This window comes from Salvelinus sp. IW2-2015, linkage group LG15, assembly GCF_002910315.2.
Source record: "Salvelinus sp. IW2-2015 linkage group LG15, ASM291031v2, whole genome shotgun sequence".
Taxonomy (NCBI): Eukaryota; Metazoa; Chordata; class Actinopteri; order Salmoniformes; family Salmonidae; genus Salvelinus; species Salvelinus sp. IW2-2015.
The window spans coordinates 25,061,404-25,086,886 of record NC_036855.1 but is presented as its reverse complement, the minus strand read 5'-3'; the positions used below and the strand labels follow the sequence as shown (position 1 = coordinate 25,086,886).

Below are 25,483 nucleotides of genomic sequence, written 5' to 3'. Positions count from 1 at the left end.
GGTTGGATGGGGAGTGTCGCTGCACAGCTATTTTAAGGTCTCTCCAGAGATGTTCGATGGGGTTCAAGTCCGCGCTCTGGCTGGCCACTCATGGGCATTCAGAGACTTGTCCCGAAGCAACTCSTGCATTGTTTTGGCTGTGTGTTTTGGGTCATTGTCCAGTTGGAAGGTGAACCTTCGCCCCAGTCTGAGGTCCTGAGCACTCCGGAGCASGTTTTCATCAAGGAGCTCTCTGTATTTTGTACCGTTCATCCTTCCCTCGATCCTGACTAGTCTCCCAGTCCCTGCCTCCGAAAAACATCCCCACAGCAGGATGCTGCCACCACCATTCAGGTGAAATAGTTCCATCTTGGTTTCATCAGACCAGATCATCTTCTTTCTCATGGTCTGAGTCCTTAGGTGCCTTTTGGMAAACTCCAAGCGGGCCGTCATGTGCCTTTTACTGAGGAGTGGCTTCWGTCTGGAAACTCTACCATAAAGGCCTGATTGGTAGAGTGCTGCAAAGATGGTTGTCCTTCTGGAAGGTTCTCCCATCTCCACAGAGGAGCTCTGTCAGAGTGACCATCGGGTTCTTGGTCACCTCCCTGACCAAGGCCCTTCTCCCCCGATTGCTCAGTTTGGCCGGCAGCCAGATCTAGGAAGAGTCTTGGTGGTTCCAAACGTCTTCCATTTTAAGAATGATGGAGGCCACTGTGTTCTTGGACCTTCAATGCTGCAGACATTTTTTGGTACCCTTCCCAGATCTGTGCCGTGACACATTCCTGTCTCGGAGCACCATGGACAATTCCTTTGACCTCATAGTTTGGTTTTTGCTCTGACATGCACTGTCAACTGTGGGACCTTATATAGACAGGTGTGTGCCTTTCCAAATCATGTCCAATCAATTGAATTTACTACAGATGGACTCCAAACAAGTTGTAGAAACAACTCAAGGATGATCAATGGAAACAGGGTGCACCTGAGCTCAATTTCGAGTCTCATAGCAAAGGGTCTGAATACTTATGTATATAAGTTATTTGTAATACATTTGCAAAGATTTCTAAAAACCTGTTTGTGCTTTGTCATTATGGGGTGTTGTGTGTAGATTGATGAGGATGTTTGATTAATTTAATCAATTTTAGAAATAAGGCTGTAACGTAGCAAAATGTGGAAAAAGTAAAGTCTGAATACTTTCCGTATAACCGCAGGAACCTCTGCTATGGCACAGGCCCTGTTTGTACTTGTCCCTTGCTTTAGGGGGTGGATACTGGGGATCGGGTAAAAAATCAATACAGTAGAGTTTAGCAAAAACATTTTTTTATTTTTGACGATATTATATTGATTCTCCCCTCAAAAAAGGGTCGTTTTTGCTAGGTCGTTGACGTTAGCAAGTCGGCTGTACCTGCGCTAAAACTTCAGTATTTCTCCTCCTATATCTTCTTCTTAAATGCTGAGCTAACATGTTTTCAGCACTTAAAAAAATAAAAATCCCCATGACTTATCAAAACTCATTTTTATTATGACTTTCGTTTGTCCCTCTGCAGAGGAGACATACAGTATAGTGAGCACTATGTTTGGAACATTGAATCGCAATTCAATCGCTGTATCGAATCGCAATACATATAGATTCATGATAAATTGTGAAACGTATAGAAGCACAATACATATCGTATCGTGAAGTCCGTGGCAATTCACAGCCATAGTGGATAAGTTGTTTAATTTAGCATGAGCGCAGGACCAACAGATTGGGAGTGTGTAAGTTGTAGATCAAAAGGGAATGAGTGTGTGAGGGTGTGAGGTGAGTGTCAGCAAGAGGTGTGCTGTGATTGGAAAAGGCAGGGCTTGGGAGCTGGGAGGTAGATGACATCATAGCAGATTCCAGACAGGCTGAGAGTGGAGCAGCTGTTACTGTGACAAAGAGAGGAGAGTACACACAACACCATCTAGCACACAACACGGGACAACACAGAACACCACACAGTGTACAGCTCAGCACAGCAGGATCACCCTGAAGAATTCTCTGCTTGGACCTGGAACACCATGGGAAAGATCAAAGCCAGGAGACAAACTCACCTTTATCTGTTCTTCCAGGTGGCTGGAGAATACAAGTATCACCCAGAATGCTTTGTATGTCTGAGCTGCAAGGTGGTCATCGAGGACAGAGACACCTACGCCTTGGTGGAGCGATCCAAGCTGTACTGGTGAGGGTTGTTTTACTATCTACTGCTCAGAGTTGTTGGTTTTATTTGTTTAGATTCTGTTTGTAAGTATGGTGTTAAGTCAGATGTTGATAGAGGCAACTAGGGAATGTGATGTTATTGCAAACAGTCAACATCACTCTTTCGGCTTGATCTTTTAGGAATCTGGTGCGTCTGTCACACCTGAGTCCCCTCTACAGTCTGACTCTCTCCATACCCCTCCTTCCTGCTCTCTCCTTCTCTTCATATYTTTCTCCAATAAAACGTTGTTGTTCCCCAAAGGGAAATTATTTTGCAGAAAAGTACTCAGATGTAGGTAAAGGAAGTTGGAAGTTGGAAGAAAGTAGAATAATTTGATGTTTAAACACTGATGAACACTTTTGAATACTTTAAAAAATGTAATTATCCACAACAATACCCCTTATTCCTTGTTTCCTCTCTCCTCCTCTCGGTGTAGTGGGAAGTGCTATAAGCAGGTAGTCYTGGCGCCCGTGTTGGAGAAGCGTTCGGCCGACTCGGCCCTGGACTCTCTGCCCCACACGGTCACCCTCATCTCCATGCCCTCTGCCACCAACAGCAAGAGGGGCTTCTCTGTCTCTGTCCTAAGAGACGTTGCCAGCGGCTCCGCTAGCGTTCAAGTCAAAGAGTGAGTGGATTTAACTGTGACTCACAACTAGTGAATCTGTACACCCTTGACTATCTAGGCCTGAGTGGGACAGGGTGAGTCGTGTTCTGTAACTGATTATAGGTTTGCTGAAATAACAGGGCATTAGTCCCTTGTACAGATATGTGTACATTACCAATAAGATTATGTCATTTGGATTGAATAGTTAAATCCCACATCTCTTTACGATGGAGTTTATTATAGTCTTGATCCAGGTCAGCCAAAGGAGTCTCTCATTAGCTGATAGATGTCGTGGACAGACGGACACACCCACCTCTGTATTGTCCAGGTGCTCACTGCTGATTGGTCAACAGAACCAGCTCTCCTTTGACAGACCTATATGGAGTCATAGTTCATTCTGATACTGGTGCTCCAAACTGACATGTCTATGTGCTGTATTTCTCTTAGGGTCAGAGGAATGCATATCAGCCCGGAGGTTCGGAATGCCATCCATGTTGGTGACCGGATCCTGGAGATCAATGGTCTTCCAGTGGGGACACTGATGGAGGAAGAGGTGAGTTGCATGTATAAAATGTGACCTATTACATAAGTATTTGTTACTGTTACTCTAAAATAGATTTCGGAACATGTGATCTTTGCATTCCATTCATTCTGCCTTCATTTAAACATTCTTTAGCTGGGAGAGGATGGCATCTGAAAGGACTCGAACACACAATCTCACCACACACCTCACTCAACCATGTTCATTCCAATGGTGCATTCACTAATTACATTTTAGTTCCCACCTTTCCTGTTTGCAAGAAGGTGCATTCCAATTAAAATGATTTGGCTTCATTCAAGTCATGTCAGTTTGATAGCTCTTCGCGTTGTCAGGAATCAAGATMATTTTCTCATTGGAACCCTGCCTAGTTCTAATTCCATCCCGTGTTCTGTATAGGCCTTACACCAATACCTCTCTCATTAGTGTTGCTTGCTCATGTTACTATGTCAGAGAGGACTTTGGCCTAGCAGATTATGTATTCTGATTGATTTGTGTTTCAGGTGGAGGACCTCATTCATCGGACCAGTCAGACGCTGCATCTGCTCATAGAGTATGATCCAGTCAGGCAGCGGTTGGAAAGGCTCAGACTTGGGTCCTCGCACAACCGCTTGGGGGTCCCCGCCACCTCCCGCATGCGCCTGTCTTCGCCCTCTGACAGTGTCCTGGAGAGGACAGATCTGGTGGATGATGCCACCCTAAAGAGGAGGTCTCTAAGGTACAGCTTAACCAGCCAACCTTGGGAGAGAGAGAGTCTAAGCATTGGGGGAAAAATTGAGAGATACAAAATTATTTATAATTTGTTCCAGTAGAACCTGATCAATGTCTTACTGACCTTTGTTCCTCTCTGTTAATGGAAGGCGTAGCAACAGCATCTGTAAGTCCCCTGGGCCARCCTCCCCTAAGGAACACCCTATCTTGACCCGGGACATCGGGCGCTCTGAATCCCTGCGCTCCTCCAGCAGCTGCTCTCATCGCATATTCCGCCCCTGTGACCTCATCCATGGAGAGGTGCTGGGCAAGGGCTTCTTTGGCCAGGCTATCAAGGTCAGCTTTTCACTCAAAAATCAACATCTTTTCCACACACATCTCAATCTGTATTTCCATACCTATTTGCTATAACTTTAACCAAAGCCTAAAGGAGTGCATGTGTCCACAGGCGTAGAAGGAAGCTAAAGTAATTCCACTGCCTAAAAATAGTAAAGCACCCTTTGCTGGATCTAACAACCGCCCAATCAGTTGGCYGCCTGTTCTTAGTAAACTGATGGAGAGAATTGTTTGACCAAATACAATGCTATTTTTCAGAGAACAAGTTAACTACTGAATTTCAGCATGCTTATAGAGAAGGGCACTCAACGTGTACTGCACTGACTCTGATAACAGCTGATTGGTTAAAAGTAAAGCTGTCCCGACCTAAAAAAAGTATTGGTCAATTGAGAGTCGTCTGTTCTTTCGACTCAATCGATTGGTCTACATTTTTAAATGTGCATTTTTCCATACATTCACACCCTGTGTGTTTTAATAAATTCAACTATGCACTGCGCTTGTCTGATGCTTTAAGCACACTGTTTGATGAAATGATTAAGACACAAATGACTTGAGGGAGCCAGAGATCAAGAGCCCCCCCTCACAATTTTTTCTGATCTGCGTGCCAGTTATGATTTTCATATGCTAATTTTCGTGGAACCGTTTAATTTCAGTTATAATAATGTGTTTTTGTTATTCTGCTAACTAGGTAACACCAATACAATTTTTTTTAAACAATACAAATATTGCAGGTAGAAAATATCCTGATATAWATAAATAGCCACTAAATCAAATTGGCTACGCATGCAGGTTTGTTCATGTTCTTCAATCGCATAAATCTCTCTACTCTGCCTGCCTGTCTGCAATGAAAGTGAAACTTGGTATCAACTATCACCTGGGTATGGCCCGGCAGCTCGCGCTAGCAAACTTGCAACATTGTATAAACTATTCTGGGCACTCAGTTTCCCATGCCAGTGACCTCTGGACAGAGAGCAGTATTTGCACAACGTATAAGAAGTAATCAGGTATTTTATGAAGTTTCCACTGGGTCAGAGCTTGACATTTCTCCCTTTCACGCTGAGGCTTGTCGTGATTGAAAGGGAGAGCGCTGGAAAGATTTTTCAAATAAATTGACGAACTATTGTCATTCTAATTTGATGTAAAATAAACTTTGTTTACTTGCTGTTTGAGGTGTAGAAAAACATACTTTAAGAAGCTACACAGCTCATTAATGGTAGTGAGTTGAGAATCAGAGATCCCCAAATGGGTACATTTATACATTTTACGCGCAGGCTAGGCCTTCTGCATAATCAGGTGTGTGTCCTTACTCAACATTGACAGGAGTGCTCCAAACAAAATACAATGAATAAAATTGACAAAACTCGTAAATAGAATGAAATAAACCAAAAGTTCTGTCTTGCAAGTGTAGCATAGGTTGTGAGCTCTGCAAACAAGGTGTCCACTCCGACAATGAGAACGGTAAACGACTGTAATAATAATGTATTGAATGCATTAACAGAAATTACCGTAACCAAACAAACATTGTAGATTAGAAATTATGGGAATTAACGGTGAATGTACTACTGGTGTTATATGTAATGGTGAATTGATAGACACAAACAAGTTATGAAACATTGAATGTACATGAATTGGTGGGATAGTTCAATCTGGAGAGAGACGCGCCTTGTGCATCTAAGCCACACTCCCCTTCTTGACTCAACATTTTAAATTATAGGCCTACCCAAGACACAATACTCTAGGCCTAAGGAATACTCTCACAAACGGTGTCAGGTTCAAAGGAGTAGCCAATTATGGAAAACCAATGCAATTTCACTTATTTTCTAAATTTGCTTGGTGTGCCAAGGCAAATAAATAGCCTCGCGGCACGCATGCCTTATGTTACCGATGCCTGTCTTAGTGATGGACCATTCCATTCCCGTGGCTTCCGCAATGGATTCTTCCACTGAGACAGGTGTGCCATGATTTTGTTTTTTTGTGACTGCTCGACAAAATAAATCTCAATCAACAGCCTATCGACCAAACAATCGACCAGTCGACTATATGGGGTCAGCCCTAGTTAAAAGAAATTGATAGTTGGAGCTATGTTAGATTTCAGTGCAGCCTTTGATGTAAATGATCATAAATTGTTATTGAAGAAACTCACTTGCTATGGCTTTACCTGCCATCCCGTGGTTGGAGAGTTCTCTAATAGAACCCAGAGAGTGTTCTCCATCGGAAGCTTCTCTAACAGCAGATACAGTGCATTCAGAAAGTATTCAGATCCCTTGACTTTTTCCACATTTTGTTRCATTACAGCCTTATTCTACACACACACTCTAACACACACATTTTTTGTTGTATTTTTTGTTGCATTGTTTGTATTTTAAATTTGAATGTTTTTCTCCATTTTGACAGGTGACCCACAAAGCCACTGGTGAGGTGATGGTGATGAAGGAGCTGATTCGCTGTGATGAGGAGACCCAGAAGACCTTTCTAAAGGAGGTCAGTAGACTAATCTGGTTATACATTGGGCCGTGATTTATTATACCCACAAATGAGAGCTTGCCAAATGTCCCTGTATTTGCTTCATAGATGGATTCCTTTAGGCCAACCTTATTATTTTTGTATGCATTTGCTCTAGTCCTCAGAGGGAAAAAATAAGCTTCTGATTTTTTTTGCAAAGATAAAATATCTCCAATGTGGAAACTGATTTCTGTGGTGATCATTTTCACAATTACATTGTGTTTATGATAATGCCCTTGTGTAAGAGCTGTTTGGAAGAAGAAAAAAATTGCAGTTTCATTATGTTCTGGTGGGTTGGAACTTTTGACCCACATCATGTCGTCACAATTTGATCTGCTTATAATAGACCAATGCCTGTACATATGGGTAAGGGGGTGGGCTCTAGACCATCCTATCAACCAATCAGGGATGTGTATGTAAATATCTTCACATTTCTTTCCTGTTGCCCACACGATCAGACTGAGCATTTCAAGGGCCAAAGGAGGCTCAGGGAAATAAATGAAAAAAATATATTTCGGAGTTATATTCATTAAATAAACACACAGTGATTTTAATAGACATACAGTGATGATTTGAAAATAAAATTACAAAGACTGCATGGTGGGGGCTTTAAAGGAAAACTCCACCCAAAAACTATATGTTGGTATTTGTTTCATTAGTGCATTGTTGACATGGTCCCAAAATGTTTTGCTTGTCAGCAATCAAGTTTTCAAGATATGTAACTTTCAAAATACAGAAATCCTCCCTGTATGATGCATTTTGCAAACATACCTCTCTCTCTCCAGGTCAAAGTGATGAGGAGTCTGGAACATCCCCACGTGTTGAAGTTCATCGGCGTGCTATATAAGGACAAGAGGCTGAATTTAATAACCGAGTTTATCGAGGGAGGCACACTGAAGGATTTCATTAGAGACATGGTGTGTTTCAACTAGTTAAATTCACTTCACTCTCTCTATGCTCTCCCACTGCTCCAAAATAGCATTAATGTTGGCCTTGGGTCTGCTGTTAGTGTTTTCCTTAAAGGAAAAGTTATTTTTTACAACCAAATCTAAATATTTTATATAAATGGTATGTTATAGAAGGGTCAAGACACCTTTTTGGTGATTTCACTTTTTTTTATATTTTTTATTTTTATTTACTTACCCCAAACAGCGAATCACTTCCTCATTCTTGTTGTGCAGTATAGGGGCCTGTAAAAATATTAACATGGGCTCCAAAAACACCCAAATAYGTCCTTTTGGAAACAGCTAAGCTCTCAGTATATTGATGCGGGTCTTTTAGATGTTATACACATGAAATGGTGTCATTCCTAACTTTATCCGCAACATATATTCCATACAACATCTTAAGACCTGCATCACTATAACGAGAGTTTTGCTGTTTCTAGTAGGACGTATTTCAGRGCCCCCATACTGCACAACGAGGGTGAGGAAGTGAGTCACTGTTTGGGGTAAGTTTCTCAAAAACAAGTGATATTGCAAAGAAAAGGTGTTTGGACCCTAAAATTCCATTTACATAAAAATTTAGATTTGGTTGTTAAAAAAAATATATATATCCTTTAAGGGCCTGTGCTGTTTGGGACTGGGACTCGCTTGACCTCATATAAAGGCTGTTGGCTCAGTGGTGGGCTGGCTGGCATGTCAACCAGCAGACCTATTCATTTAGTTCTTTCTTCTCTGGGTTGTTATAGGACCAGTTTCCATGGGAGCAGAGGGTCAGCTTCGCTAAAGGTATTGCTTCTGGAATGGTGAGTTGGCGCCTTCCAGGGATATTTACCATTAGCGGTAAAACACTGTCCATATAGACACTGGCTGCTTTTTGTTCAGCTGGACTAGCCTCCAATATGTATGGTGGTAGTTTAACACAATGCATTTAAAGGTACAGTACCTGAAGTGTTTCATTCCAAAATGCTATGTATCCATTTACAGAAATGTTTGTTTAAAGAAGTTATGAAAGTGTAGTTYCCCCCCCCCCCCCCATCTAATCATGGAATGAGGTTGTTAAATAACAGACATGTACAGTGCCTTCAGAAAGTTTTCATACCCCTTGACCTATTCCACATTTTGTTGTTAGAGCCTAAATTCAAAATGTATTAAATTGATTTTCTTTCCTCCCCCATCTACCCACAACACCCCATAATGACAGTGAAAACATGTTTTAGAAATTTTGGCAAATTTATTGTAAATGAAATGCAGAAATATCTCATTTACATAAGTAACGTAAACTCACCCCATTCCGTACAAATATGCGTAACCGCAACATTCAAACGAGGCTACAAAGAAAAGTAATGGGACTGTAGCGACTGTGTTGACTTCAAAATCGGGGGTGTGAACTACGTTTCTATTCAAGCTTTGATTGACATGGTAATGGTTCTATAGTATTGGAGAAAAGTTGAAAAAACTGACCCTCCGTTACATCGTGACGTGTCATGCCGTAACGTACAGCACGCATAAAGCAACTATCTCTGTCTTACAATCTCTCTCCACCAGGTGTAGCACTTCTCTCATCCTTTAAAAACAAGAAATGGACAGTGACGGGGGTAAGGGGGGATACCTAGTCATTTTTTGCGTCATCATTGCATGCGCTCATCATTCTCAAAGCCGCTGTTTACTTCTAAGATCACTTTAGCACCGCCCTAAAAACCCGATTCAAATTCGACACAAACCTTCAAATAATAATGTAATGACACATTATATAAACTCTTTATGGTGTTTTATTTACATTTTAGAGGTGATAAGTTGGATAGATCGAGTGAAAAAAAGCAATTTTCCCACACAACATCTCTCCTTCTCACTATCACGCATTAGTTTCGCTTCCCCACCCGCCATTTTAAAAAAAGACCCGACGGGGCTCATTGCCTTCTTGAATCATGCAGAAATGGGCAGCGTGGGGGCATGTAATTGATTCTGTTGGAAAGAGGAGAAATTGTGCTGTACAATGGTATTGACATTACAGTTGATCTGGAAGTATTACGTTTTTGGGGCGCTAAAATAAGGTAAATTGTACAGACCAAGGCGATGTACAAAAGTGAGTGAGTTTACGTTATTCACACGCCCCTGACCATCCGCTCAAGAACAAAAATTGTCCCGTGGTTGAATCTAGTTGATAATCCCTGTTCTACAGGCTTCCTTCTTTTCACTCTGTCATTTAGGTTAGTATTGTGGAATAACTACAATGTTGTTGATCCAGCCTCAGTTTTCTCTGATCACAGTCTTTAAACTCTGTAACTGTTTTAAAGTCACCATTGGCCTAATGGTGAATCCATGAGCGTTTTCCTTCCTCTCAAGCAACTGAGTTAGGAAGGACGCCTGTATATTTGTTGTGACTGGGTGTATTTATACACCACCCAACGTGTAATTAATAACGTCACCATGCTCAAAGGGATATTTAATGTTTGCTTTTTATTGTTACCCATCTACCAATAGGCACCCTTCTTTGTGAGGCATTGGAAAACCTCCCTGGTCTTTGTGGTTGAATCTTGTGTTTGAAATTCACTGCTCGACTGAGGGACCTTACAGATAATTGTGTGGGGTACAGAGATGAGGTAGTCATTAGAAAATAATTTTAAACACTATTGTTGCACAGAGTGAGTCCATGCAACTTATTATGTGACTTGTTAAGCAAATGTTTACTCCTGAACTTATTTAGGCTTGCCATAACAAATGGGTTGAATACTTTTAGCTTTTTATTTATTTTTTATAAAAGAATGTCTTAACATAATTCCATATGACTTAGGCCAGTAGGCCAGTGTAGGCCAGTGACGCAACATTTCAATTTAATACATTTTAAATTCAGGCTGCAGCACAACAAAATGTGAAAAAAGTCAAGAGGTGTGAATACTTTCTGAAGGCACTGTAGTTGTTTGAAATCTAGCCCTTGACGTTTTAATTTCGGAGACAAATAATCATGTTTTGTTGTAAAATACTATACATATCCGTTCAAAGGTTTGGGGTCAATTAGAAATGTCATTGTTTTTGAAAGAAAAGCTAAACATTTTGTCCATTTGTGCTAACATAATTGCAAAATGGTTTTCTAATGATCAATTAGCCTTTTAAAATTATAAACCTGGATTAGTTTACACAACATGCCATTGGAACACAGGAGTGATGGTTGCTGATAATGGGCCTCTGTACGCCTATGTAGATATTCCATTAAAAACCAGCTGTTTCCAGCTACAATAGTCATTTACAACATTGACAATGTCTACACTGTATTTCTGATCAATTTTATGTTATTTTAATGGACACAAAAAAATAGCTTGTCCCTCAAAAACAAGGACATTTCTAAGTGACCCCAAACTTTTGAACGGTAGTGTATATCCCACCTTTACACAGTCAAGGTGATAAATAATTACATATTTTAATAAAGAACTGTGCAAATGATACATTTGTGACATCAATATTTTTAAATCTGCCTACTTGAGGCAGGGATTGCCCTTGCTCATGGGTCATACTGGAGTGGTTGGGGCTGGGCAGTGACCAACCATATGCTCCAGAGACCTTACTGTCTTAGCCAACAGTGGCAGGCCTGGCCTGCATGTTTCCCTGGAGACCAGCTCAATGCTGATAGTAATCCTAATTCCCTTTCCTTTTCCACAGAAACACAACTATGTGGGGCAACAAAAACATGTTTATATTTTCCCACTTAAGGAATTGTCAAATGATGATGTTTCGGTCTCTAATATGGCGTGTTTGCTTCCCCTTGTGGATGATTGGTTTGTTTGACTCATATTTCTTCTTTATTTCAGGCCTACTTGCATTCAATGAGCATCATCCATAGAGATCTTAACTCTCACAACTGCCTGGTGAAACTGGTAGGTGACCTGTCCTGAATTGTACATTGCATGCAGACTCAGAGATAGATATATAGAGGAGCAGAGATCCCTTTAAATTTTTCCTGATTTTCATTTACAGAAACACCATAAAGATACTAATCCAGCCTCATTATCTCAAATGAATCATGAAGTCATTGTTTCTCTCTTATACCAAAGTGTTTGGCTCCTAAACAGTTAAAGCTAGATGTACCTTGGGCGTACTGTAGGTTCTTTTTCCGATGAGCCTGGGGGCAGGGTGTTCTGGAGCATGTTTTGTTGTTGTGACAGGAGTCTGTTACTGAGCCAGGGCGGTCTTGTCGATACAGGCCAGGGTCCGGTAGAGCTAGGTTCTATTGTAGCAGCCGAACACAATTTACAACAACATGTTGTGTAAGTAGTAAAGTACAGGCTTATATAGATCTTCACAGATCTTTCACTGTATGGCAACACTCAATGAGGTGTAATGAGTCTTGTCTGTTATTTCCAATGAGGTGGCATCTGTATAATTGTCTCAGTTCAGTGTCGTTATATACAGGAAGACAACTCATTGTTTAAATTTGATACACATTTCTGGTCATATTGCATTGTGTTTTTTGGGGGGGGGATTTGTCAATGACTTTACACACAACAAGCAAAATCCATTGAACAATATTATATTTTGTTGTTGACCCATATTGATTGAGGTATGAACAAAACACCCACCACTGTTACATTGCCACTTCATATGCTCTTAACCTCTGACTTCTAACCCCTGTCCTCCCTTAGGACAACACAGTGGTGGTGGCAGACTTCGGCCTATCCCGGCTCATGGTGGAGGAGAAGGTCAAGCACCCTCCCCCTGAGAAGCTGGCCAATAAGAAGAGAGTGTTCAGGCGCATTGACCGTAAGAAGCGCTACACAGTGGTGGGGAACCCCTACTGGATGGCTCCAGAGATGCTGAACGGTGAGCAGAGCAGGACGACCCAGCTTGGAGCTGTGGATCACACAGATCAGTCACTTCAACACGTCTTTATTCACTCTATGCTGGTCTGTTAATCAACTTTCCATTTTGTCATCCTCAGGTAAACGCTATGATGAAAAGGTGGACATTTTCTCCTTTGGAATTGTGCTTTGTGAGGTAAGAATGCCATTTTTAAAGTTTTGCTTTTTATATTGACAGTATTAGGCTTTGAGGTAGCTGTATGTTGAATTGAAGGATACATTTTGTGCTTCAAAGTTAAGCTAATATAGTTTCAGTATCATTTTCATCAGTTTGATTTGTCCACAGTGTTAGTCAGATAATGTAATCTGGAGTGTGGATCCATTCTTAACTCTCTCTGTTGTAGATTATTGGGCAGGTGAATGCCGACCCAGAGTGCCTTCCAAGGACCTATGACTTTGGCCTCAATGTAGACAAGTTCATGGAGAAGTTCCTCCCTGCTGACTGCCCACAAGCTTTCTTTGCATTGGCTGTGGCTTGTTGTGACCTCATCCCCGAAAACCGGTGAGTTTTATACAGTATCTTATGGCTTTTGACGCTGAGTCTGTTGTATTATCTAGATTTTATTTGTATGCTAGTGACAACAGCTATAGTAGGCATGTTTACAAAACATTCTATAATTGAAGGCTCAGGCTGCCTTCCCAGGGACACTCCCTCATCCTGACCTGCCTGCCTAGCTACATTCCTGGTTGTAACCTCTAACCCCCCCTGTGTCTCCCCCCACTCCCTCCCCAGGCCTGCCTCCCAGAAGCTGGAGGACTGTTTCGAAGCCCTGTACCTCAACCAGGAGATGGGCATCCCTCTGCCAGCCGAACTGGAAGAGCTGCACCAGAGACTGTGTCGACTCCACCCCCCCAAAGACAGCTCCTCTCCGTCCCAGTCCACACCCCCAACGCCAGCCCCTGCTGAGAATCCCAGCCTGGCTGACAACAGCACCTAGCCCACCTTCCAGGACCACCGTCTGGACTGCTGCACTGGATGAGGAGTGGGGAAGACGGACCTAACTCGTGCCATCTGGGAACTGGATACCCTGAGCTAGCTGGACAAAAAACCCAAACATGCAGGGTACACATCTATTTTTACCATACTACCAGAACATGTTATGTGGTTCACTGTCTCTGTAAAAGGAGGAATCATATTGAGAGTAATCTCTCCACAGCATTTAATATCAATCCCCACGTGTAAGCTGTTGTGTTTTTCACTGGGTTGTTTTTTTTGGTTTGGTCTGAAGTTGAAGTTTGCTGAGTGTGGAATGTAGAGATGAGACCCAGCCCATGAGAAGACTCCTTCAGCAGGCAGGCAGCAGCAGAGAAAACAGAGATGTGTGACAGACTGGCTTGATTGATGACTGGCTCAGCGTTAACGCAAGGCAGGGCGTTTGGAGTGAAGTTTGTTAACCATCAGGAGGACACGTCTAAGGACGAAACGAACACTCTCTCTGAGGAGGCCAAGTCACATCAGTCAGAGAAATATGTGGAGCTGTGTCAAATGAATGTTATGAGCTCACCGACCAGAAAAATAGTTGTCGAACAGTGCTTCACCTTGAGGTGGGACTCTGAGGTCCTTGATTTTAGAGGGAACTTTCAAGCTTCACTGATGGGCTCAGATCCACTCTACAACCGTTAAGTGTAATCATGTGCACTCATCCTTTAGTCTTAAGGCGTCCGCATGCTTTCCAGCCAAAACATTTCGGAAGAGTTTGTGCATATATATTATGACATTTTGTGACGTTTTTGTTTTGCACTTTGGTGAGGGTTTTTTCAGGTGTTCGGATGTGATTGGTCAAATGTAGTCAAAGTCTTTGTTGTCATTCAATGAGAGACGACGCGTTTTCATGCAAATTTTGTCATTAAGAAATACAGCTCCAAACATCTTAGTTAGATGTAAAATTGTGCAACTAAGATCTCCTAAGCAAAAACATCAAAATTAATGACAGATTTCTTGAGTTACCTTAGATTCATTCTAACTATTTTGATGAAGTGCGTACTGGCTACGGCATCTCAAAATGGAGAAGCGGTACTATTGCCGCTTTTTTCTTGTTTTTCAAGCGAAGGTCTTTTTAAGGGAGTATGCGAGCACACTTATTCGGTTCGCCTAGCCGACTTCGACTAGCCACCAGCCAAGCTAAAGCATGCTGATGCCTTTGTCAGTGGAGGGTTTATGGGGCATCTACTGACTTCAAGTTACTGTAGAGGGTAGTAATGGTAGTGTATAGATTTTCTTACCATTAACTAAATGTTTTCATTCCACTTTATTAACTACATATGACTTTGTTTATCTGTTCATGTGCAGTCATGGACAGATTTTAATTGAATTGTGATTTGGGGATTTTTAGAGCTATTGACTGATTTGGCGTTTATAGAATGAAATGAATAGTGTTTTCACATGTAGCTAAGCCAGCACACTTTCAGAATCAGACCGGTACCTGGTGCTTGTTGTTAAGGGTCCAATGCAGCCGTTTCTATATCAAATCATTTCTGGGTAACAATTAAATACCTTACTGTAATATAATTCCATTAAAATGGGCAAAGATTGCTTTTTAGCTAAACTATTTCTCAAGCAAGAATTTTACTAGAACTGTCTGGGAGTGGTCTGAGTGGGGAGAGAAACTAGCTGTTATTGGCAGAGGTTTGGAACTCATTTAACCAATTTACTGCATGACGTCAACATGGAAAGCTGAAACTCTCACCCATGCAAACCTGCTGATTAGAAGGTTCTGTGTAGATTGTATTTTCAACCAGCAACTATCAGGAAATAATATTGATCAMATTTTTTCACACTTCCTGTGTTCATTTCAGCAGCTGTAGGACAATTATTTAAAACACAGGAAAAACAGAATTTGGACTGCACTTGGTTTTAATAACTACTCAACACAGCTCTGTATGTGCTTCAGAATCTCAGCTGCTGATTAGACACTGAACATGTGTAGTAAATGGAGCTCTGCTCTCAAAGGCATTGTACAACTTACTAAAAAGTGACTTGTATAAATAAAAAAACTGGATTTATTTGTTTTTGTGATGTTTGCTGTAAGAAATGTATATATCTATCTGAGAATCAAGGGTTTATATATTTTGTTTAGACATTTTGTACAATATGAAGATTTAATAAAAACTTTGGGAGGTTTGTTTGATAGCATAATCTTTCTATGGTACTGACTTGTACAAATTGTAACCACTATCATTTATATCACCATAGTGTTGAATGAATTAAACAATACTATTTTGAAAGCAGTTTCTTCTTTTTTTGCCTAAAGTGCTAACTTTACAAACAACATTATTTACTTCAGTGGCACACATTGGAATCCTACCCTCCCCTTGTAAATGGAGGTAGATGACCACTAGAGGGTGGTAGTGTGTAACTTTGCGTCTCCGATGGTCTAATTTAATTCCCAGTGAGCATGACTCATTCTCTTAACAGGAATAGCAGGTTTCAACTAAATTACGTTTTAAATTGAGAGAGTTGTGGTGAATTGGGATTGTGCAGCAGAGCATCATGGGGGATGTATGTGTTGAGATGATCACGTTCTATATAAATGTTTGAACTGAATTTCTGTCTTCCGTCTCATCATTATTGAATTGTTTTTAAAGACGTAGTTATGAAACCCATGAGACAAAACAAAAGATCTGTACCTACAGTTTTTACAAGTTTAACATTTTCTGTGGTACAAGGTGGTGTAGTGCAATTTTGTTTTAGGTGAAGGAACGGCAATTTCTTTTAATGACATTTCCTTAAAGTTGAATAAGCCTTTCATTATATACCGAACAAAAATATAAAAGCAACATGTAAAGTGTTGATCCCATGTTTCATGAGCTGAAATAAAAGATCATAGAAATGTTTCATATGCACAAAAGCTTATTTCTTGAAATGTTTTTGCACAAATTTGTTGACATCCCTGTTAGTGAAAATATGTCCTTTGCCAAGATAATCCATCCACCTGACAGGTGTGGCATATCAAGAAGCTGATGAAACAGCATGATCATTACACAGGTGCACCTTGTGCTGGGGACAAAAGGCCACTCTAAAATGTGCAGTTTTGTCACACAAAACAATACCACAGATGTCTCAAGTTGAGGGAGTGTGCAATTGGCATGCTGACTGCAGAAATGTCCACTGTTGCCAGAGAATTGAATGTTAATTTCTCTACTATAAGAGAAATTAACGTTTCAGGAGAATTTGGCATTACGTCCAACCGGCTTCACAACCGCATATCACATGTGACCACACCAGCCCAGGACCTCYGGCTTCTTCACTTGTAGGATGGTCTGAGACCAGCCACCCGTACAGCGGATGAAACTGTGCAGAAATTCTTTAGTTGTGCAAACCCAAACTGTCGTCGTCCTCACCAGTGTATTGCCCAGACTGCAGTTTGGCGTTGTAACCGACATCAGTGGGAAAGTACTCACCTTCGATRGTCACTGGCACAGTGGAGAAATGTGCTCTTCACGGATGATTCCTGGTTTCAACTATTCCAGTCAGTGGCATCATGTGGTCGAGTGGTTTGCTGATGTCACCGTTGTGAACAGAGTGCCCAATGGTGGTGGTGGGGTTTGTTATGGGCAGACATAAGTCTTCGAAAGCCAAGTTAACAAACAGATCACCGACCATTTGAAATCCCACCGTACCTTCTCTGCTATGCAATCTGGTTTCCGAGCTGGTCATGGTTGCACCTCAGCCACGCTCAAAGTCCTAAACAATATAACCGCCATTGACAAAAGACAATACTGTGCAGCCGTCTTCATCGACCTGGCCAAGGCTTTCGACTCTGTCAATCACAGCATTCTTACCGGCAGACTCAACAGCCTTGGTTTCTCAAATGACTGCCTCTCCTGGTTCACCAACTACTTCTCAGAGTTCAGCGTGTCAAATCGGAGGGCCTGTTGTCCGGACCTCTGGCAGTCTCTATGGGGGTGCCACAAGGTTCAATTCTCGGGCCGACTATTTTCTCTGTAAACATCAATGATGTCGCTCTTGCTGCTGGTGATTCTCTGATCCACCTCTACGCAGACAACACCATTCTGTATACTTCTGGCCCTTTGGACTCTGTGTTAACAAACCTCTAGACAAGCTTCAATGCCATACAACACTTCTTCCGTGGCCTCCAACTGCTCTTAAATGCAAGTAAAACTAAATGTATGCTCTTCAAACGATCGCTACCCGCCCGCCCATCTAGCATCACTACTCTGGACGGTTCTGATTTAGAATATGTGGACAACTACAAATACCTAGGTATCTGGTTAGACTGTAAACTCTCCTTCCAGACTCGCATTAAGCATCTCCAATCCAAAATTAAATCTAGAATCGGCTTCCTATTTCGCAAACAAAGCCTCCTCCACTCATGCTGCCAAACATTCCCTCATAAAACTGACTATCCTACTGATCCTTGACTTGGTTGACGTATTTTTATGACTCCTGTGAATACGATATCGACATCATTTGTTTGTGATCAGGAAACATCTTGAGGATTTCAGAAATGTATCATGTGTTGCATGTCTGACCCGTCATTCAGGGCAGACGAGCATCACATTTTTTGCAACCGCCCAAAAATATTAAAAAAGGGGAAAAAATTGGGGGGGCTTGCCTGTTTTGTATGTTATTTTGGCATTAATACGTGTCACACATCAGTTTGCAAACAATGTAAAAAAAAATATATATTATTGAGTTAATTAAGCCGCATACAAACATGGTCTCTTTTTTGTTTTCTTGAGTAAGGCAGCTCCAAAATGCAGGTGTTTCAGCCTAGCTCAGTGCTTTCTGTGGTGGTGGGGCAAGCCAGCAGAAAATACAGAGCGTTGCACCATGATTGGCTCAGTGTTCTGTCACTCATGGGGACACTACGTCACCGCCAAGTCTAAGGGTAGAGCTAGAAAATTCTAACCCCTTGGGTGCTGCCATAGAGTTACATTAGAAGTGCCCATACAAGAAGACCACAGATAAAATGATGTCAAATCACGTTATATGTACAGTAGCTTTGATTGGACAGATCATGTCAATATCATACTTTCAAAATCTTAGCTAGCAGTCATCATCATCATGAATCAAGTCGACAATCTACTGGCAAATCATTTTTAATCCTTGTCATATGAAGAGAAATAATGAAGAGAAATTATAGATAAAACGTATCGGTGCGCATCGGCCATTGGACTAAAACATTACACAACAAGTTTGAAATCGCAAATTCAACAATGAGTGGTTTGGAAGGAATCACTGACAGTGGCTAACTGCAAGCATTGCAAAGCAATCACTAGCCTGCTATTCAGTGGAGTGGCTGTGTAGTCTCAAATCTGGGATTATTTGGCTCTTTTCCAAGTTTAAAATGATAAACATTCAACATTGGCCATGCTGTCAATGAAGCATGATTTGTGCCACGCTCAAAACAACTGTTAACCCGGAATTGCGAAAACTTGACTTCAATGAGTTCAAGACACCTGAGCAGTCGGGAATAAACGAGCTCCAACTGAGAAAATATGTTTTCAACGGTCATCCAAATCGGAATTGTAAATCCGGCCTCTTTCTAAAGCTACGACCTGAAGATCAATGACGTCATCATGATTCGACCTTGTTTTTTTCAGAGTTCCCAGTTGTTTTGAAGCACCATAAATCCAGAGAATGCCAGACTTTGATGACAAAATTTGCCCACGAAGGATCGCCGCGCCACCTTCTTATTCAAGTGGGCACAGCACAACAAGGTGAGTCCAAAAATGTATTGTATGCTATTGCTGCTGCATAAATTATGTAGGGAGATATGTATACTGTAGCTAAGAAAGTAATACTAAGTGTATATTGTGTAGAACAATGTTAGTAGCCCATGTGCCTCACCCTAATAATTTGGTCAATTTACCCCTCTTAATTTCACCTACTGTTCTGACTTGGTGGTGCACATGTAGCCTTTAACCTGTTTTAGAGAAATGTAATCATYGAATATTGTAAGAGCTTTCATTGTCTGCTTATATGCCCACTTTATTTATCCTACGGTTCTGACTTGGTGTACAGGGAGAACACTGTAAGAACGGCCCATGTTCTGAATTCTGTCGTTGTACATTTCAAAAGTGCTAAACAAATAGTTATAGTGACCTATGTCCGTCCTAGCTCGCTCATTAATGTCTTAATCGAAATTACGGATTGCCTCTTATCTGCTTGTCGTCCCTTTATTCCATAGTTTGTACATCTCAATTGTCATTAGAAACCACATTTGTTTAAGCAAGTCAGCCATATCAGCTATGTTTTTTTTAAAGACAGTAAATGAGGCTGAATAAACTGTTTCGCTGCCAGACAAGGCTCCGCTGATAGCCAGGTGTAGCAGTGGTAAGATGTTGGGACTGCTGTTAGGATAGCTTTATGTAGGCCCTAACAGTTTGTGGGCACCGTTTGTCACCGTTATAGTGCAATGAATGTGTTTTGTATTTTTTGCCCCACCAAGATTTAAATGCTGAAATCGCCTCTGCTTCATAGTATACTCTGCTGATCTGATGCTGTAACGTGTCAAGCGAGTCATGGGTAATTGCTTATGTGGAGTGCGTCTGAAAGTGGCGGTTGCAAAATAAGTGGGAGGATCAACATAAGTGGGTATATGGAAACCTAAAAGCTAATTGGGCAGATTGGTTGCCACTCAAGACCATTTTGCGTGGCTGCTTGCTGCTTTCATGTAGCGTTTTAGCTAAGCCTAACCCTTTTCCTAACCTTAACCTCGACCTCATAACCTGCTAGTTTAGTTCTCCTAACCTGATACATTAGTTATCCTAACCTGCCACGTTAATTATCCTAACCTGCCACGTTAATTATCCTAACCTGCCACGTTCATTCTCCTAACCTGCCACGTTCATTCTCCTAACCTGATACATTAGTTATCCTAACCGGTTTAGCTAAAACGCTACAAGGAAGCAGCCAAACAAAATCTGCCCAATTAGCTCAGCTGTTATGTTTCAATAACCCCACTTGTTCCGCAACGCCCACTTTCAGACACTTCACGTATGCAGTTACCCATTGTGTAAAACCGGTGTTATGATACTGTAATGACCTGACTAGATCATAAAAGAACAACTGTCCAGAGGATTGAGTTATGAATGGACGGTTTATTAAACCAACTTTACACAGGCTACAGTTTGGCCGTAGCCCACGCCAAATAAATGAAAGATAACCCACAAGCCAATCGTGACCTTCTCTTGTGAAGCCCAGACGTAAAGAGAGAGAACAAAGGCTAAACCTGGTCTTAACTTCCAATGCTCCATCCCCCTGCCCAACCCCCCTCCACGCCACTCCGCCAACCGCCAGGATGCCCGGCATCAGAACATTCCAGGCATTCCCGTGATTGGCAGATAGCAGGTTGATTGACATGTCGGACCCCGCGAACACTGGGTACTGGTAGGTACAACACAACCATCTGGGTCGCTACAATACTAATGATTTGTCTCCACAGATGGTTTGTTTATATTTCTACCGCTGTGGCGATATAGAGTAGGCCTACCGCTCCATCTAGTGGTCGCGTCGGGGACAACAGTTGTTGACAACTGTAACATTGTCGCTAACCCTTTTACTACCTTTAACCTAATTCTCTTAACCTGCTGCGTTAATTCACCTAACCTGCTGTGTTAATTCACCTAACCTGCTGCTTTAGCTCTCGCCTATCTTTTCTTTGCATTAGTGGATACATCTCATTATTGTAATCCTTTTTTAAATATTCGATGAAGGTTGTTGACGTCAACCGCCTGTATTCAATGGAGAGAGATGCCAAAGATTTGTATAACTAACCCAAAACAGACATTCGTTTTTTTATTTAACCAGGCAAGTCAGTTAAGAACAAATTCTTATTTACAATGACGGCCTACACAGGCCAAACCCGGACGACGCTGTGCCAATTGTGTGCCGCCTTATGGTACTCCCAATCACGGCTGGTTGTGATACAGCCTGGATTCGAACCAGGGTGTCTGTAATGACACCTCTAGCACAGAGCTGCAGTGCCTTAGACCGCTGCGCCACTCCTCTGATGTGCGCGTGTGCAATAGCTTAATTCGCTATTGCACTCCTTAACAATAATATTTTGTCCACTCTGTTCTTAAMAGATTCTAGTTTTGGAAACAAAAAACTGTATTAAAATCAAATGTTTCATCGATGAGAAAATGTGCAGAATGTCAGCCAAAATTAATATCCTCCCGCTGCCGGCCACTGCGCTTCTTCTCACCACCATATTTGGTAGTGGGTGGAAACGCCAAACGGATGCTTCATATATATACATCCGATTGAAATATCTGTCTCATTGTTCTGTCTCATTGTTCTATCTGCTATCTACAAGCCTCAATGCATGAATATGCATCAGACAACTCTGATATAAAGTGTTTTTTCTCAAAGTTGCCGGGATGCCACGTGTCCTACTTATGTCAGTACACAACTTAAGCATTACGAAACTTGAAATTATGAAATTTGATCAAATAAACCTCACATGGCAAATAAGCCATTTATTGTTTTGTTGACCAAATTCGACACTCATTGGTCTCCTTGCTTGGTGGGCGAAGCAATGGAAAAATGCCATCTGCTGGACAGAAACAGATTTTCTGCTGCTCTTCCTCTCTGACAGCGGAAATGGTCATTGTCTGCCTTCAGTATTCTCACCCCAATGAAGAAACATCCGACACTATATATACAAAGGTATGTGGACACCCCTTCAAATTAGTGGATTTGACTATTTCACCCACACCCGTTGCTGACAGGTGTATAAATCGAGCACACAACCATGCAATCTCCATGCAATCTCTCTCAGATAGGATGCCACCTTTCCAACAAGTAAGCTTCATGATATGGGTTTCCATGGCCGAGCAGCCGCACACAATCCTAAGATCACCGTGCGCAATGCCAAGCGTCGGCTGGAGTGGTGTAAAGCTCGCCACCATTGGACTCTGGAGCAGTGGATACGCGTTCTCTGGAGTGATGAACCACGCTTCACCATCTGGCAGTCCAACGGATGAATCTGGGTTTGGGGGATGCCAGGAGAACGATACCTGCCCCAATGTATAGTGCCAACTGTAAAGTTTGGTGATGGAGGAATAATGGTCTGGGGTGGTTTTTCATGGTTCGGGCTAGGCCCATTAGTTCCAGTGATGGGAAATCTTAACGCTACAGCATACAATGACATTCTAGACAATTCTGTGCTTCCAACTTTGTGGCAACAGTTTAGGGAAGGCCCTTTCCTGTTTCCCGTGCATAAATCAAGGTCCACACAGAATTGGTTTGTCGAGATCGGTGTGGAAGAACTTGACTGGAGGCTGTTATAGTAGCAAAGGGGGGACCAACTCCATATTAATGCCCATAATTTTGGATTGAGCTGTTCGACGAGCAGGTGTCCACATACTTYTGGTCATGTAGTGCATCAGGAACAACGAAATTGAAAATGAAAAAGATAAATGGAATATTGTGACATATAACTGAAATAATATTGGAAAATGTAGCCTGTCAATTACGATGATTATGACTGCGAAAATAAAGTTATTGAAGACCAACTTTTAATAAATTACATTGTAAATGAAAGTGATATGGATTGCAGCAACGGGTGTGATAGACAATTTAAATATAATTTTAAAACAAAGCTCTTTGCATCTGTTTCTTTGGATAACGACTTCCATATAATAAGAAATTACTCTCCCTACCATATTTCAGACATTGTTTCTTCAATGAAGTAGGCTACAATATGCTACATTAGGCCTACTGGCCTAAATACTATTTCGTACAGTAGCCCTAAACGAAATTATGAAGGTTCACTATTGAGTGTTCTACACATAACTTAATTAAATAATCTCCACTATCTGCACAATATTAGAATGCAATATAATTTGATTCCAAATACAACTAAATCACAATTTAGTTTCAAATGTCAAATGTGTAGCCTACAGTTCAGGAATATTTCCTGGCTTTTCCCTTCTTGATAAGAAATGACCATTAATGGATTACATACATTTGAAATGAAAAATTAATCCTACACCATGACTTTTCCATTCATAAAGATTTGTTGTGGTAAACGACGAAATTAAATACTTTATTTCAGTGTACAGAATTATTGTCAAATAGATAAACAGCACTTAGTCAGTTAAAATAGCAAAATCAAATTGTTCTGATAATACCCACCAGAGGGCGTAATTGATGTTGGTAGCAATCAGGACAAGATAACGCCGATATCCGTGTTGTGAAGTGGTAAATCGGTGGTGGATAATGGTTGCAACTGAGATCAACTGTGTGGGGGATTTTAGAGCATATTGATGGTTTAAGGAGAGATCATCTGGCTATAATCTAGTGGCCAATCTTGGTTTCTATTGGCCCATAATTTGTATATCTTGGTCAGTCCTTGCATGATAGCTCTGTCTATGAATTCGAGAGTGGTTACATTTCTCCAGGCCCATCCCCACAGAGGTGGGGGGAATCCACTTTGTTATTGTTTCAAATCCGGATTGCCCCTTTAAGGGTGAGGAATTAGAATGCAGTTCATCTTTTTGAAAATCAGTTTTATTTCAGTCACAGCAGTAAAAATCTGCCAAACATACAAATACAAGTACTAACCTCCAATGAGGAGCAACAGTACTTTGATGCATTGCAAAAGTGAAGAAAATTATATTTACAAAACACTGCACTAAAATTAAGGAACCACAATGATTGAGAAGTAACCAGTGATGCAGAATGATTTTCAACCATTTGAAAGATGAATAGTCTCATCACAAAATACCATTTGGAGTGATGCAAGGTTGCATTAGCAGAACAATAGAGCAACCATGTAAAGCAGAAAGATATTACATTTCATCCCAACAAAAGAGATTGTGCTGAAATCAATGACTCCGATGATACGTTACATTTTCTAACCAACTCTGTGGCATTACTTTCAGCATCCTATTTCAAAATGTGACAGACTACTTATTAAGCAGTTAAACCATCCTGTACATATCTTAGGTTACCTCAAAAGGTTTGGACTTATATATCCTCTTTACACTCTTTTACTTTGCTCCACTGCTTGCCCAAACATTTGGGACACATAATTCAATGGTCTAAATTCAATCTAATGTCACAGGCATCAACCCTTAACAAGAGACTGTTCTGTTCTGTCCAGGCGTCATTCAACAGGATCTGTCTGGTTCTAGCCAGACAACAGACTGAGCGGTATTCTGTTTCACGCCAGTGCTGCTGCATTTTGTCCTGAGAACAAACTGTCTCTTCGATTTTCAAAAGAGGCTTCCCTTTTCCTGTCACTCCTTAACCTGAGGAACGATACAGTCTGWCTCATGTAAAGCCAACGAATGGCTGATGTTTGTAGTTACTGTATATTGGCTTCTGTCACACAGACTTAAGATGAGTTAAACAGAAAGGTCACCAGGGGAACCATGCAATACATTCAGATGCATCATGCTAAGGCAACGCCACAGCTTCAGCGAGCGGGAGATGTTGCCTTTTCTTTTGCAGATCTGATTTAGACCTCATGTGAATTTTCTCTGAAGCTAATTCATTACTCCACACATCTGTTCCAACACTGTCTTTCAGACAGAGAAACACAGATGTCTAACAGGGCTATCCTATACATCTACTGTATACTAGATGCCCTCCCATACCTGACCTAGCACAGCCAAAGGGTCAGGGGACATGAGTAGCATTGTTTTCTCTGGTAAGCCCTTAACACCCAACTGCCGCACTTCAATATGAAAAAGAAAGCAGAAAATAAGAAGAGGCTATGAATTCCCCCTTTCCAAGCAGACTCTTACTCTCTCCACCCAAAGCTCATAAAATCACCCTTCTCATTAACGTTGATTGATACACATCCCATTGCTATAGCAGGGGG

At 41.4% G+C, this 25,483-nt stretch overlaps 1 protein-coding gene across 2 annotated transcripts in view; it reads left to right on the top strand.

The window, feature by feature from the left end:
* The window catches only part of limk2 (LIM domain kinase 2), a 35,032-nt gene extending 19,124 nt beyond the window's left edge, over positions 1 to 15,908 (top strand). For both annotated transcript variants that reach the window (XM_024001908.2, XM_024001909.2), the window contains exons 4-16: positions 2,071 to 2,180; positions 2,635 to 2,823; positions 3,250 to 3,355; positions 3,844 to 4,058; positions 4,201 to 4,387; positions 6,782 to 6,868; positions 7,675 to 7,806; positions 8,580 to 8,636; positions 11,637 to 11,702; positions 12,468 to 12,645; positions 12,764 to 12,819; positions 13,028 to 13,185; positions 13,417 to 15,908. In XM_024001908.2, the coding sequence (XP_023857676.1) occupies positions 2,071 to 2,180; positions 2,635 to 2,823; positions 3,250 to 3,355; positions 3,844 to 4,058; positions 4,201 to 4,387; positions 6,782 to 6,868; positions 7,675 to 7,806; positions 8,580 to 8,636; positions 11,637 to 11,702; positions 12,468 to 12,645; positions 12,764 to 12,819; positions 13,028 to 13,185; positions 13,417 to 13,621 (1,746 nt within the window). In that variant the 3' untranslated portion in view covers positions 13,622 to 15,908. The remainder of the gene's footprint in view (positions 1 to 2,070; positions 2,181 to 2,634; positions 2,824 to 3,249; positions 3,356 to 3,843; positions 4,059 to 4,200; positions 4,388 to 6,781; positions 6,869 to 7,674; positions 7,807 to 8,579; positions 8,637 to 11,636; positions 11,703 to 12,467; positions 12,646 to 12,763; positions 12,820 to 13,027; positions 13,186 to 13,416) is intronic.
* Positions 15,909 to 25,483: the final 9,575 nt, after the last annotated feature.